Source organism: Mustela lutreola, chromosome 11, assembly GCF_030435805.1.
Source record: "Mustela lutreola isolate mMusLut2 chromosome 11, mMusLut2.pri, whole genome shotgun sequence".
NCBI lineage: Eukaryota > Metazoa > Chordata > Mammalia > Carnivora > Mustelidae > Mustela > Mustela lutreola.
Genome location: NC_081300.1, coordinates 69985552 through 70000760, shown reverse-complemented (window position 1 = coordinate 70000760; position 15209 = coordinate 69985552). Strand labels below are relative to the sequence as shown.

Below are 15209 nucleotides of genomic sequence, written 5' to 3'. Positions count from 1 at the left end.
GGGCATGTCTGAGCCTCATATATTGACTTGAAGCAACAGCTGTTCTTCATTTTAATGTAAAAAGAGGCAAAAACACGCTATTAAATAGTCGGTTGGGCATTCATTCTAAAATATTTATGGGTTGGGGCGCCTGGCTGGCTCAGACAGTAGAGCATGCAACTCTTGATCTTGGGGTCTTGAGTTCAAGCCCCACATAGGGCATAGAGCTTACTAAAAATATATATATATATATATATATATATATATATATATATATATATATTTGTGGATAAATTACTATGATGTTTGGAATTGCTTTAAAATACTCCAGGAGGGGCGCCTGGGTGGTTCAGTGGGTTAAAGCCTCTGCCTTCAGCTCAGGTCATGATCCTGGGGTCTTGGGATCAAGCCCTGAGTTGGTCTCTCTTCCTCAGCAGGGAGCCTGTTTACCCCTCTCTCTCTGCCTGCCTCTCTGCCTACTTGTGATCTCTCTCTGTGTGTTAAATAAATAGATAAAATCTTTAAAATATATAAATAAATAAAATAAAATACTCCAGGAAAGGGGTGCCTAAGTGGCTGGCTCAGTCAGTTAAGCATCTACTATTGATTTTGGCTCAGGTCATGATCTCAGGGTGGTGAGACTGAGCCCTGTGTTAGGCTCTGTGCTGGGTGTAGAATCTGCTTAAGGGGCGCCTGGGTGGCTCAGTGGGTTAAAGCCTCTGCCTTCGGCTCAGGTCATGATCTCAGGGTACTGGGATCGAGCCCCACTTCGGGCTCTCTGCCCGGAGGGAGCCCGCTTCCCCCTCTCTCTGTCTGCCTCTCTGACTACTTGTGATCTCTCTCTCTCTGTCAAATAAATAAATAAAATCTTTAAAAAAAAAAAAAAAAAGATTCTCTCTCCCTCTGCCCTTCCCCTACCCTGCCCCTGCACTCTCATGCTCTCTCTCTCTCCTTCAAAAAAAAAACCAAAAAACAACAACAAAAAAAATTCCAGGGGGGGGGGAAACCCTCAGGGGAAGAAAGAAAATAAAAGTGGCAAAATACTGATAACTGTTGAAGTTGGGTGATAGGTAGGTACATGGGGTTCATTATGCCTTTGCATATATTTGAAAGTTTCCACACTACAATAAGTTTTTTTGGGGAAAAAAAGCAAGATCTTATTGTAAAAATAAATATGGACTCAATCACACACAAGCATATTGAAAGGAAAATAATTCCATGAAGGAACACATACCATAACGGTGGTTATATTTGGGGAAAGGGATTTTCTGGTGGCTTTCACTACCTACAAAATATTTCTGCAATGTTTGAGTTGTTTAGAGAGCACATTATTTTGAAAACTGGGGGGAGAAAAGTAAAGGTTTTTAAAAAGCACATAAAAGTTCCTTTAACAAATCAGAATCAATGTTTTCACCCTCTGACGCATGAAAAATGGCACAGTCACACGTCAACTGGCAAAGGGCCCTCAGCTCCCATTGATGAAAACACCGGATGTAACGCAGACCCAGTGAATTCACAGATAAGGGGGGTGGCCACAGATTTCTTCCCTAAAGGTGGAAATGAAGGCAGAGGGGAGACGAAGAGGAAACTCGATACTTCCAGAGCCTTCCAGAGCCTTCCTTCCCAGGGGCGGGAGAGTCTGGCACAGAGGTGCTGGGTGTCTGGCAGCACCCTGTCGTGGGGCCAGGGGCTTACTTTGGATTCCTTGTGAGTGGACATGCGGAGGAAAGTGAGGAAAACACTTCGATGGAGGCGTTTCTGCATGTCAACAACTTCAGGGGCCGGGGCCACCCACTCGTCGAACTTTCGGGGGACATAGCGCAGATAGGAGTCCAGGCACTTCTGCAGGGTTTCATCGAAGATAACCTGTGCCAGACAACAGATCAGAGCGAGGATTTGTCACTGAGGCGCAAGGGCTTGTGGGTGGACTGTGCAGGGGCTCACAGGCCTACCAGCCCTGGCCTAAGGCAAACACTCCAACCCCGAGGGACTAAGGAGGTATGAATGAGGGCTAAACACAAGTTTCTAAACACGTGGGAAGGCGTTGTGTAAACATCGTTAAGATTGTGATACAAGACAGAGCAATCCAAACCACAATTTGCTGTTAAGGATCCAGTGTAAGAAGTAGGGAAAAAAGCATCTCCTAGGGGGGAGAAAAACAACAACAGCAACCAACCAACGGCATGTCATGTGCTTTGTCTTAGTGTTAATTTTGATAGAATGTTACCTGGCACCAGAATTTATCGTGAGGCAAGGCCAGGAGCCAGTCGAGGTCATTGGCTACGAAGGTGGCGCGTTCCAGGTACTCCTCCACTAGGGCGGGAATGTTGTCTTTAGGGGGCGGTTTGTATAACACAAAATACCGGTCTGCCTTCTGCTCGGGGTGCTACGGATCCAAAAACCACGTGTTAACGTGGCAGAGGTTAGTCAGCGAGGGCCCATTTGCCAACCCACAGCAATGACAACACTTGGCTGTTCCAACCGGTGACCCTCCAAGGAGTTTTTAAGCATAAAGAACCAAGTGTCTTTAACAAAGGGGGCTTGGTTGCACCCAGGGAACACTAGGCAGGCATTAAAAACCATGTGTTTTGGAGGATATTTTAATGCCATGGGGAAAGGTCAAGGCAAGAGAAAGCAGGGATATAAACCTATTTAATAAAATCAGTTTGGGGATTTTTAAAGAAGTATATATTTTTAACACAGATTAAAAAAAAAAAACAACCGACCTGCGCGGGGTGGGGGGCTCAAGATACCAAAGCTAATAGTGGTTATCTTTGGTGGGGGAGATTATGACCATATTATGACTGGAATACATTTTCCAGTTTAAAAAACACATACACGTATTATTTTTTAAGTTATTTTGCAATTCTACAAGGCAGGCATGCACATCTTTTCTTTCAAAACTTACAACCCTGTAGAGAAGGTGAGATTCCTGGGGCCACACGCCCAGTCCCTACATCCTCCCAGGAGTGACCACTCAGCATCAGGTGAGTGTCCTTGCAAACCTTTTCTAGGCTTTTACGGGAAAAATATGCCCATATAAATATGTGAGATCTATTTTCCTCTCTTATATAAATAGGACCATACTGTATGTATCATGCTATATCCTTCTTAGAATTGGGGGGGAAAAAAAACTTGGTAACTTTTCTCTTTTAAAGAAAAGAACGCTAATCAAGTAATTGCAGGTCTCAGCTTAGAATCACAAGTTCTCTCTCCCAACCCTTACCTTGCCATGAACAAACCTTACTTTGTTCACCATTAAGATGAGATGATGAGCTCAGTTTTCTCCTCTGACTACATAACGGCTGCTTTCTCCGGGGGAAGTGGAAAGAGGAGGAAGGCTGGGCAAGGTCTCAGTGGTTATCAACCACAATCTACCTACTTCCAGGTCTGTCAGTCCAGGGGGACAGGAAAATCATGATGGATTGGTCAGTTTCCTCAAGAACCCCCTATGCCTCAGTACAGCCTGATAAGAGTTTTCAAACTGTGGAGTCTTTGGGTTCCATAAGGATTCCTCGGGAAGGGGGTCCCCATCAGGTGGGTCTTCGGGACCCCGCCCCCATGGAAATCAGAATTTATATAGTGGGCTTCCAGGGACAAGCTTTTTGAAAAAGGGACTCCTGCCAATTGAAACAAGTTCAAAACTACTTTCTTGGACCTAAATTATCTCCTTGGTTTCCAAGCTCCTCCCCTCGTCTTTCTGTCGACACCTCATCTCTTAGGTTACTTCTCAATCAGGGATCCTCATCACCCCCTACTCCTCTGACAGACAGACAGACAGACAGACAACCCCGACCCAAGATTCTACCGTCCTTGCATTCCTACAAACATTTACAGGCACAACGTTAGGCCAGGTGTGGCAAGGCACATGAAGAAAACATCAGCATGCTCATGGAGCCTATGCTCCAGAGAGGAGATGCACATCTAAGCCAGCAAGTGGGCACAAAGCAGAGAAAGTGACAGCCCAAATCTGGCAGAGGGACCATGGAGGGCGGGGAGGCAAAGGTGATTATCTGCACCCAGAGGACAAGGGAGAACTTCCCAGAGCAAGCAGCATCTAAGCTGGGCCTTGGGAAATGAGAAGGATTTTTTTTTTGATGGAAGAAATGGTACATTATGGAGCATAAAAATGGGTCGAGAACCAAAAAAAGGGGCCAGGATTGCACTGGGTGGTGGGAAACAGATATGGAGGGAGAGAACACTGGAATGGTGAAAATAAAGGCCACCACTTGACAAGACCTGCTCTGTGCTGGCTGCTGGGTGCGAATGCCCCACAGGCTAGTTCTTTTTCATTAATAACTATTTAAAAGGGAGATAGTATTCTCCCCATTTTACAGAGGAGGAAATGATCAGTAAGGGGCAGGAATTTTGCTAAGGTCACAGGGCTAAGGAGGCCACTGAGGCAGGATTTAAACCAAAGCTTGTGCTGCAGACCTACTCAATGACCCACCACAGTAACCATGTGCTCTCCTGCTCCCTCTGCTTGGCCTGCTGATCCCAGCTCTGACCTCATCTATTCCAGGAAGTCTTCCCAGCTCCCAACCCTGACCAGGCAGGGTGTGCACTTGGGCTCCCCCAATCACGGCAACTGTCGAACTGAATCAAAAGTACCTTCAGATCAGTGGGTGCTGCCCATGGGGGCAGAAGAAAGGTTGGGTCACTGAAGGGCACAAGGAACCTTTCTGGGAGGGGTAGAAATGTTCATTACCTTGACTATGATGACAGTACCCTGGGTGCATACTAATGTCAACACCAGCCAAATTGTATACTTTCAGTATGTGCAGTTGGACTGTCTTTCAATCATGCCCCCATCAAGTTATATGAAAAGGAAGGGCCTGCCTTCTCTGTCTCCCCTCCTAGCCTATAGGTCTGCAGAGGCAGTCTGGGCCTTGCTCACCATGGCATTCCCAGTCCCTGGATGAGCGTTTGGCATGGAGCAGACTCTCCATCTACATGCTGGTTGGACAAAGCATCGATGCGGGTAAAGAAGGACTAGATCCCACCAAGTTCTCTGAAGGACCTTGAATGCCAAAGTCAAGAGTGGGGACTTAATTTTGTAGGTAGCAGAAGCCGTGGGAGATGTCAGGGCAGAGACTACCAGGCCCAGCTCTATTTTCCACCCTTCAAGCTTGGCTCAGGTCCTACTTGCTCTGTGAGGCTTTCTGGACATTCTCTGCCCATCAAACTTCTGTTCTGCCGATCTCGATAAGAAACCATTTCGCCCTATTCTCTGCCTGTTCCATGTTCCACTTACATGAGTCTTGTCTTCCCCAAGAGCTCATTCACTCATTGTGGCTCAAGACTTTATTTCCTTTGGGTTTTCAATAGCACTAATTGTGAGCTGTGTGCACAGTAGCTACTCAATAAACATTAGCTCCACCTATCACCCTGCAAAGGCAACATGGTGGCTGTCCCTTTGCTAGAGATCTCCTTGTCTTAAGTTGGGACTAACAAGACAAATAGAGTGAGTACAGATCTCTTCCACAAGACCGCTCCTTCATCAGGCAGCTGTCTCCCTCAGCTCATCTTTTTCCCACCTTATTCCCCATTCGAACCTTCTGCCACTGTCACTGCTACCATCACTGTCACTGAGTGCTTACAATGTTCTAGTTATGTAGTTAAGTATGTGTGAGATTTAACACAAAGTTTGTGCTCCAACTGAATGATACTGCTTCCACCCCAAGGAAGTGGTGGTTGGGTAGGACTCGGGCTCTCAGGACTCTGGGATGGTATACTTGGGTCCGCCTGCCAGCTTCATCCTCTCCCATTGCTCTCATGGCTACTGATTATTCCCCCTTCAATACCCAGTCTGGGGTCCCTCCCCTCCTTCATGAAGCCTTCCCTAGCTGCACATGCCCTCCCACCAGCCTCAGGGCATCCCTGCCCCTTAGACCCCATTCAGTCTGGATCAGTGCCCTGGGCTCTGCATTCAAGTAGCCACTTCTAACACCACCTTGATCACACCGTAGAGAAACTACTGGTCTGCTTTTCTCTTCACTGCTGGTCTTCTCATAGACTCCTCAAAGGCAGGAACTATGTCTTTTTTCTCTGTAGCTCCAGGATCTGGCACAAGGGCTGGCTGGAGTCCTTGACTCATTTACTGAATGTTTCCTGAAAGAAAAGCACCTGGCACCCGGGAAACCAGAATGAAGAGAAGGGACCAGGATCTTGTTCTTGTGGAGCCCACAGCCTAGCAACCCGGGTATTAAGTACACAGGGAAGGACTGAGGTGGAAAATCAGAGTTTCTGTGTTAATGGAACTGTTCCCTATCTGTGCTGGCAAATACAGTAGGCACTCACCACATGGACTATTTTAATTCAAATTAACTAAAATTAAATATAAAATGTAGCTCCTTCAAATGTCTACATCTCAAATGTGTAACCCCTATTTGTGGCGAATGACTACTGCACGAGGTGGCTACCAGGCTGAGCAGAACAGATCTGGATTTTCTGATAAATACCTTCTCACATAAAAAGGTAATAAAAGAAAAAGAAACGGCAGGCTTATAGCAGAAAGGTTAAGGGTATGAGATCCAGAGTCAGTCTAGCTGGCTTCCCATTCCTGCTCCCTTAATTTCCTAGTTCTGTGACCTTGAACTTTCAGTTTCCTCATCTGTAAAGTGGGGACAATCAAAATACCTCCTCACGTGGCTTAAAGAGATAATCCAGGTGAAGTGTTTAGAAAGATTTGGCCCAGAGCAAGTGCTCTATAAACATTAAGTCCTATTATCAGAGAGGAGTTAGGAAGTAATAAGAAGCCATCCAGAGAGCAGGAAACCCAACACCAAGCTCTTGTTTCCCACGACTTTACTCAAGCCCCCCTAGAAAATACTTCCTCCCACCTTGCTCAAGTAAGCTCATATTCTTGGGAAAACAGTAAGTGGGTGTGGGGACTCCGGTCCCCACGTCTGTCTCCTTCAGCAGTCTGGCACCTCTCCGTAGCCCTAATCTTACCCTGCAGCTGGTAATCAGCACGCTCACAGCCTCCTTATTTTTCAGTCTCCCAAGTCCTGCAGAGTCGGTATGTGGCAGGTGGCGCTTCGTGGCCCGGTGCGATAAAAGACAGCCTGACCTCTGAAACTGGTGTTCCCCCCTGAAGTGTGGATAGCAGGTGAGATAGCTCTGAAACAAGGCCTATTTGAAACCTGAACGCTTCCCGCAGGGTCAAATCCCCAAACCCGGCTTTGGGCTGGATCCTTTTCTAGGCCAGCTCAGGTTGAGCCACAACTGCCATCAGACTCTGATTCAAAATGAAATGCTTTGGGGGCAAGGTATGGGGTGGCAACATGGAAAATAGGACTCAAATTCAAGCTGCTGCTCTCAGAAAGGAAACTTCTGCACTGGGTGTGGGAGGACCTAGTAGTGTCCCAGCTTCTGAATTGCTGACTGTGGCCCTCGGGTCATTCTTGGAACAGATAAAGGAGGAATTTGCTTTTTGCTTCTGAAATTGCAAGAACGATAGTATCAGGCTGAACGGCCTCAAGGTCCCGGCTCACCAGCGCTGGGGAAGTCCTCAGTTTTCCTGTCTTCAGGTCCGTGTGGGTGATCTGAAGTTGGTCCAAGGGCAGGGCTGGCATTGTGCTGCGTGACCCTCCTGAAAGGAATATGGATGGGAAGAAGAGAGCAGACACATAGGCTCCTGGTGGAAGGGGCCTGCCCTGGAACTGATCCCAGAGCCAGGAGAGAAGCTTCACCCTCTGGCCTCAGGAGGCTCCTGACTTGAGCCCTGAAGGCCCAGAGCCTGCACCTACAGTCCAGATGGTGCTGACTTTTCTGCCTAAAGCAAGAGCTCTCAGCTGAGGAGGAAAACACTCACCAGGTGACTCCTGAAATACTCCCGCCCTCTTTGTAACGTACTGGCTAAGGGGACCTAGGTTATTTTTATTATGGCTCCAGCTCTGTACCCTACTTGGCCTGTGAACTCTGTGAAGACAATGCCTGGTCTCTCCTCTTATTATCTTTTCTGTGACCAGCACAGGCCTGGTGCAGAGTCGGCCTCATCAAATGTTTGATGAATGACTGAATATAAGGACATTTTTCTTAAAATTCTAAGCAGATCTGCAGTCTTTTCAGGGATGGAGGAATGGGCTTTTCCTCACTTTTTTTTTTTTTTTAAGATTTTATTTATTTATTTGACAGAGAGATAGAGAGCACAAGTAGGCAGAGCGGCAGGCAGAGGGAGAGGGAGAAGCCGACTCTCCACTGAGCAAGGAGCCCAATGTGGGGCTTGATCCCAGGACCCTGGGATCACGACCTGAGCCGAAGGCAGCTGCTTAATCGACTGAGCCACGCAGGTGCCCCGCCATTCCTCACTTGTAGGGGGTTTTAAGATTTTACAACCTCCCTAGGCTTCAGGGAAGAAGGATGTGAATGAACACAAGGACCAGAGAGGATGACAGAATTCACAGAAAACAGCCAGTGTGAGCTCTTTTCTGCAGAGGCCCAAAAGCACCTCCAAGCCAGTGAGTGGTAGATGCCACATCTCTCGTCTTCCCATCCAATGTTCTTTCCACAATGCTACTTCGCCTGCCCCACAGAAAGGGACACACATACTGGCTGGATCACAGAGTGAAAGTGAATCAGGCCCCTTAAAACACATGCCATATGAGGCCAGCACAAAGACATACTGAGGCTGGAATGAGGAAACCATCCGTCACCTCCTGAGAACCTCACAGATGAGCTGAGGAGGCACGGTCAGCCACTGAGTTATGGGATGTCCCATATCTCGGATATCAGGCCAGGCCCTGGTGTTATGAAGACAGAGCGATAGTGCAGGGTTTCTGCCCCACAGGAATTTACAACCCAATAATTATGATAATGGCAGTAGTAGCAACACACTTCTAACATGTGCTAGTACTGTCCCTAGGGCTTTTCTCAGCATTAACCTGCTATGCATGTATTAGTGCTCAGAAAAACTCTAAGGTTAGGTCTATTTTTATCTTCATTTTATCAGTGAGGAAATAAGAGATGCGGAGAAGATAAGAAACTTGCCCTTGGACTTAAGGACTTAGTTCGTAGTTGGTGAAGCTCGCCGGCTCTTAACCATTTGCGGTATTGAGTCTAGTGTACTTGAGCTTGTAGGGAGTGCTGCTGTCAGGAAAATGTTTCTGGGGAGCCTAAATGATCAGGAGAGCCTGCCTTGAGTCTTGGTAGTGGAGGGTAGCCAGGAAGGAGGGTGCTGCAAGCAGAGGACAGAGCAGGAGCAAAGGTAAGGAAGTTGGAAGCAGCTTGGTACAAAAGGAACCTTAGTTCATGGGCTTTTTAAAAGACTGTGAAGATATCCATTCTAGAAGGATGTAAAAGAGACAGGACCACTATGTCTAATCCTCAATGCCAACTCTAGGATCTCCGCGGGTCAGCCACAAGGTCCCTGTACATGTGAGGTAGCCCGCCAAAAATTATAAGGTATGAGGTAATGAATGGGACTGGGGTGACTTTTCACCTTTCAGCTTTCCAGAACATAGGTAATCTGTGCACATATTGCACAGATGTTAGTTTGAATCAAGTTATGATTGTACTAGCATATCACAACAACCTAGCTACAGACAACAAGGATTATTGATGCTCAGAGGTCCAAAGAGGGACAGACACGTTAGTGACCAAGTTGAAATTGAAGCCCAGCCCGTCTGCTTTGGCACCTGGATCTCTTGTGCTCAACAGACTAAAAATACTTCTTTCCTAACCACCCAGTGATGCTGGGAGGGCAGCTGGGAACACCAGAGGGTCTGCTCACCAGTCCAGAAGTCTAAATGACTCATGGGTCCAGTTCTTTCCATGTTCACCTGCCAAAGAGGGTTGTGGGAGTGTCCAGTGAAGGGACCTAGGTTGGGGAAAGAGCCATAGTAGGTGGTGCCTCTTCAACCTTTTAACTTCCAGGCCCCAGAGGCCAGGCTTAGACAGGTAGACACAGCACCTGATTTCAGAAGAAATCCACTCCTACAAGCCAGTGCTTGTAAAGGCGGTTCCGACTCAGGCGGGCATGATGGTTAAAAGAGAGCTTTATAGTTCTTCAGCCTGGATTCACATCCCAGCTCCACCTTTTCCTACCCATCTTTGAGACCTGGAGACAGTTCCTTAAACTCTCTAAGCCTTGCTTTCCTCATCTATAAAACTGAGACTTGAGAAGTAATCAATGCTAAGTGTTCAACACAGTAGTTGGCACATAATAAGCACTCAATAAAGTTTACTTGTGATTTCAAGTCCCAACCATAGGCAGAACACTTTGGACTTCCTCATTTACTCAGCAAAGGCTGACTGAATACATTCTGGGTCTTGGGCATGTAAATGACTGTCATTCAGTGTGATCAGAGCTGTAACAGGGAATTTTCAAAGCAATCACAATAGAGAAAAGGAGGAAGTCTCTGAGAAGGTGACCCACAACCTGATTGTTGAAGGATAGGAGGAAAAGATGGGGAGGAAGGGCATTCAAAGCAAAGAGCAAGTGGGAACACAGGCTCAGAACCAGTGGCTTTGAAGGAAGAGGGAGACATCTGGTATGGCTGAAAACACAAGGTCAGGTAGGGGGGATGATAGAACTTGAGAGGGGAGGTTGGATAGGAAAGATGAAGCCATTTTAAAAAGAACATCCAGTGTGATGCTAAAGATTTTGGTCTTTCATCTAAAGGCAATGAGGAGTCATTTAAGTAGAAAAGAGATATAATCAGAAAGAAAAGACAACAACCCAGTGGCAGAGACACTGCCTATGAACCACTGGAGAGCAAAGACCATGTTAATAATTTCACTCAGCCATTCAAAAAGTTTTTTGAGCACCTACTATGTGCCAGGCACTGAAGCCTGGAGAATACCAAAGTGGGCAAATTACAGATTTGGTCCTGCCGTTCACAGAGCTTACAGTCTTTATGGGAAAGACAGATATGAATCAAAAAGAGTACCATGGTGTATGCTATGTAGATCAGGCACATGGGGCTGTGACAGCATTTAACAGAGAGAACAGATTTGAGGGAGGGAGCATGTCAAGCAAGGAAGATCCGAGTTTTCATCTAAAGTACAGGTAGAAATTAGGCAAAGATGAGACTCTAAGTTCCAAAAGGTAAAGGACACTGATCACGATGACATCTATGTCCACCACTGCATCTTTCATGCCAAGCAGGGCAGCAGAAGCCTAAAACTTAGAAAAGGGCTTTCTTTAGAAGGCGAGCTTGGTGCAAGCAAGGATGCCTGGGAGCATTTCCAGGGCCATTGCTGCCTCACTTTCTCTAACTGTCATCACCTTTCTGGTCTCAATTCAATATTAATTTCCTCAAAGGCCTTCCCAGACTCCCCAGTCTAAAGTATTCACTCCGCAGTTATTGTCATATCTTTAATTATATTGTGCCTTTATTTGTCGTTAACGGTCTCCTCCCACTGGACTGTATGCTCCATGAAGGAGGGTACATTATCTGTCTGGCTGTTTGTATCCCCAGTGCCTAGATCTGTGCCTGACACGTAGGAGGCGATGGACCTGCATTTGTTGAACGAATGAATGAACACCAGGAAACAGAAACCCGGAGTGCCGGTAGGAGGATTGTGACTCGTCCAAGGTCACTCTGGGGTTGAACCTCGAACCCGAGACTCCCAGCTCTAGCGGCCTGGCCTCAGGTGCGACTAACAGTCCCTCTGGCATCATCAGTCTCGGCCCCGCCAAGCAGGCGAGGAGGATCGTGGCCGCCGGGGGCATGGCTGCGGCTCGTCCCAGGCCCGATGCCACCTATTCGGCAGGGCCCAGCCGCGCACTCACCTCGGCGGCTCCACTACCGGCGCTGTGCCGCCGCCGCCGCCGCCGCCGCCGCCGCCGCCGCTGCCGCGGTCCACAGTGACAGCTCCCAGTGTGCTGGCACTTCCGGGGTCAAACGGCGATTCCGCAGGCGCAGACAGGAAGCCCCGACCGGCCCCGCCCCCGGTGCTAACCGCCGCCGGGAAGCCGGGCCCATGGCCACGCCCCCAGCCTAAAGACTTCGCCCCCACCAGGAACAGGCTGGACGGTAACCACGGCCCCTTCCCCATTCTTTCTTTCAAGAGATTCCACCTCTTGGAAAACGCAAGTATTGTACCTGGTCTCTCAGAATCTCAGACTTCCATCTCCTTACTAACCTTCTCAATCATCGTTTTACACATTTCATCCAAAAGAGTAGTTTTAATAAGCCAGAAGCATGAACATGATGTTGAGCAAAAAAAAAAAAAAAAGGAAAATAGTACAGACTGCAATTTTGTTTACAGGAATTTCTAGAACCGGCAAGACTAGTGAGCGGTGATGGGATTCGAATGGTGGTTACCTCTGGGGCTGGTGACTGGAAGTGGCCACAAGTGAGACTGGGACATTGCATGTCTTCATCTTTGGGTAGCTACATAAATGTGTTCAACTTGGAAAAGTCATCAAATTGTACACCTATGAGCTGTGCACATTGGTGTGTGTATGCAATACAAATAGGTTTTGTTTTTGTTTTTTGTTTGTTTTAAATCAAGAAGGCTGTGCTATAGCTATCTTTTTTTTTTTTTTTTTAAGATTTTATTCATTTGACAGACACAGAAAAAGAGAGCACAAGTAGGGGGAGTGGCACATAGAGGGAGAAGCAGGCTCTAGGCTCAGCTGTGGAGGCTGAGCCCCCATGTGGTATAGCTATCTTAAAAGCAAAATGCAAATTTTCCACAGAATGTCTTAGGTGGTATAAGTATAAGGTTGGTATTTCTAAGTCCCGCTGCGCATCGGAATCATCACAGAAAGCTAGTTAAAAATACACAACCCTGGCTTTCTCTCTGTGCCTAGCACACAGTAAGGATTCAAAAACCACCACTGCCAGGGTACTGGAGTAGCTCAGTTGGTTAACTGTCTGCCTTCTGGTCAGGTCATAATCTTGGGGTCCTGGGATTGGGCCCATGTTGCACACCCTACTCAGTGAAGAGTCTGCTTCTCCCTCTCCCTCTGCCTCTCCCCCTACTCGTGTGTGTGTGTGTGTTGCATGTGTGCACATGCACTGTCTCTCTTTCTCTCCCTCTCTCAAATAAATAAATAAAATCTTAAAAAAAAAAAAAAAAAAAAAAGAAAGAAAAGAAAAGAAACCCAGAAGGGTACCTGGGTGACTCAGTTGATTAAGCATCTGCCTTCTTCTCAGGTCATGATCCCCAGGGTCCTGGCCCAGTGGAGAGCCTGCTTCTCCCTCTCCCTCTGCCTGCTGCTCCCCTTGCTTGTGCTCTCTCTATCAAATAAATAAATAAAATCTTTTAAAAAAAAGAGAGAGAGAGAATTACAAGGGATGCCTGGCTGGCTCAGTTGGTAGAGCATGTGACTCTTGATCTTGGTTGTAAGTTTGAGGCCCATGTTGGGTGTAAAGATTACTTAAAAATAAAATTAAAAAAAAAAAGAATTGTAAGTGATAAAAACTATTGTACCATTTTATAGAGGGGTTTAGAGATTAAAACAGGGTCACAATGCTTATAAATTGATGGACTGGGGATTTTAACCCAGCTTTGTCTAGCTCCAAAGCTTGCTCTCATAAGCTCTGTACCAAGGACTTGCCCAGGCTCCATGAAACAAGTTTGGGGGTCTCCAGTCCAGGAAGAATTCTGTGACCAAATGCTGCAGACTGAGTCCAAATGATGAGGGAGCAGGAGGCTGGCTGAGGACAAAGCAAGAGCTGGAGCCTTGCAACCCTCCCCCCCTTCATCCGCTCCCCTCCATAGGTGTAGCATTGCTCAGGCACCCCTGACTGCCATAAAATGATAAATAGTTAACTTGCTGAGATCACAATCCTGCACGATAGGAGTCTCCCTTGGTTTGCAAATGTCCTTGAGATTACAACAAAGAAGTTACCTTATCAATAGCCCAATTTCCAAAGACACAGAACTCAGTTCCTCAAGCCCTAATGTCACCCTCCCCTCCATGAAAAACCGAAGGAGGTGGAGGTAGAAGGAAAAGTAAATAAAGTTAAATTTCATCTAAACCTAAATCTCATTAACAAGGATGCTTGATAGCAGGAATGTAACATTCCACCAGACTTCCAATTGTCTTTACTTGATAGCAACTAAGCCTTCAATATCCTGATAGTATTCTTTGCCCCAATAGCCCTTCTGAACACCCCTTTGTCCTCACTTACCCAACTCCTGTGTATATAACCAACCACTCCTAACAACCCGGGGCGGCCGCATCTCTGCCTGCCCACGGGCCCTGTCCCCGTGCTTTAATAAACCACCATTTTGCACCAATGACGTCTTAAGAATTCTTTCTTTAGTCGTCGGCTCCGAACTTCCTCACCCCACCGAACCTGACTTAGGTTCTGGGACTTCATCACAAAGAGTGGGTGTGTCCCTTAATTGCTGTCATTTTTCAAACAAGGCTGACCATCTAATAAATGGAAATGACACCAGACTGACCCAGGAACTCAGGAAGTTTCTAGTAGAAGGTCCTGCGTCACTGTCCATCTTACCTCTTAGGAACTAAACTCCTAGCTTCTTCTGTCTACCTTACTTTTTAGAAACAAACTAACAAACTGCCAGGACAGAAAAAGAAACATTTGAGGAAGATGCCTGCAGTGATGAATCAGAAAGTGCCAAAAGTGACCAACAGTTACCTCAGCCTCCTTATAATGTTGAAATCCCCTTCTGAGTATTCATCCCAAGCCTTAATCAAAGGACCCTACTTTCCCTTGTTTGGAGGTCACAGTTTTGGAAGTTGTTCCCTATAATCTCCTTATTTGTACAAATACAGATGACGTGTATGACAACTCCTTTTGATGTAGTCTCTGATTTGTAACTCGCCAAGGAGTAGACCCACTTCGGTCTGGTAACAGAAGGGGCAGAAAAAGTTGCCAGAAACACCATGTTTTTTTCCCTCTGGCACCACACACATTGGACACACAGGAAATATAATCTGTATCTTGGTGATTGGTTGGAAGGAAATCATGAATAGCAGTCTGTGGCGCAGAGAAAACTTAAAATAAGACTTCTGGCAAAAATGTATGGGTGAGTTTCATCTTTACTTATGGGTATTAATATCAACAAGCTAAATAACAGACCTGTAAAAGGACAAATCAGCCAATAAGACAACTAACTTCTCCAAAGGCGTCTGTTTCTTCAGTTGTTAAAAGGGGTCATTAATACCTACTTCATCATCATCAAGAAGTTTAATGAGACAATACAGACAATTCCGGGCACAGGATAGATGCTCAAGAAATGTATAGGAGAGGAAGGAAGAAAGGAGACTCCCTATCAGGTGGAGTGTTAACCCTTATGTTTCC

General features: G+C 46.6%; 1 protein-coding gene and 1 long non-coding RNA gene across 10 annotated transcripts in view; one reads left to right on the top strand and one right to left on the bottom strand.

The window, feature by feature from the left end:
- Positions 1 to 11840, bottom strand: part of ASCC2 (activating signal cointegrator 1 complex subunit 2) — a 41747-nt gene extending 29907 nt beyond the window's left edge. For 3 of the 9 annotated variants that reach the window (XM_059139130.1, XM_059139131.1, XM_059139134.1), the window contains exons 1-5: positions 11717 to 11805; positions 9713 to 9799; positions 7476 to 7573; positions 2207 to 2365; positions 1675 to 1845 (exon numbers count right to left, since the gene is read on the bottom strand). In XM_059139130.1, the coding sequence (XP_058995113.1) occupies positions 1675 to 1845; positions 2207 to 2365; positions 7476 to 7573; positions 9713 to 9755 (471 nt within the window). In that variant the 5' untranslated portion in view covers positions 9756 to 9799; positions 11717 to 11805. Of the gene's footprint in view, positions 1 to 1674; positions 1846 to 2206; positions 2366 to 4876; positions 5479 to 7475; positions 7574 to 9712; positions 9800 to 11716 lie in introns of those variants that run through there. The other 6 variants (XM_059139135.1, XM_059139137.1, XM_059139132.1 and 3 more) reach the window with 5 other exon arrangements.
- On the top strand, positions 7573 to 14178 carry LOC131811067 (uncharacterized). The gene is made up of 2 exons (XR_009345794.1): positions 7573 to 7827; positions 11403 to 14178. It is a non-coding gene; the product is annotated as an uncharacterized LOC131811067 (long non-coding RNA).
- Positions 14179 to 15209: the final 1031 nt, after the last annotated feature.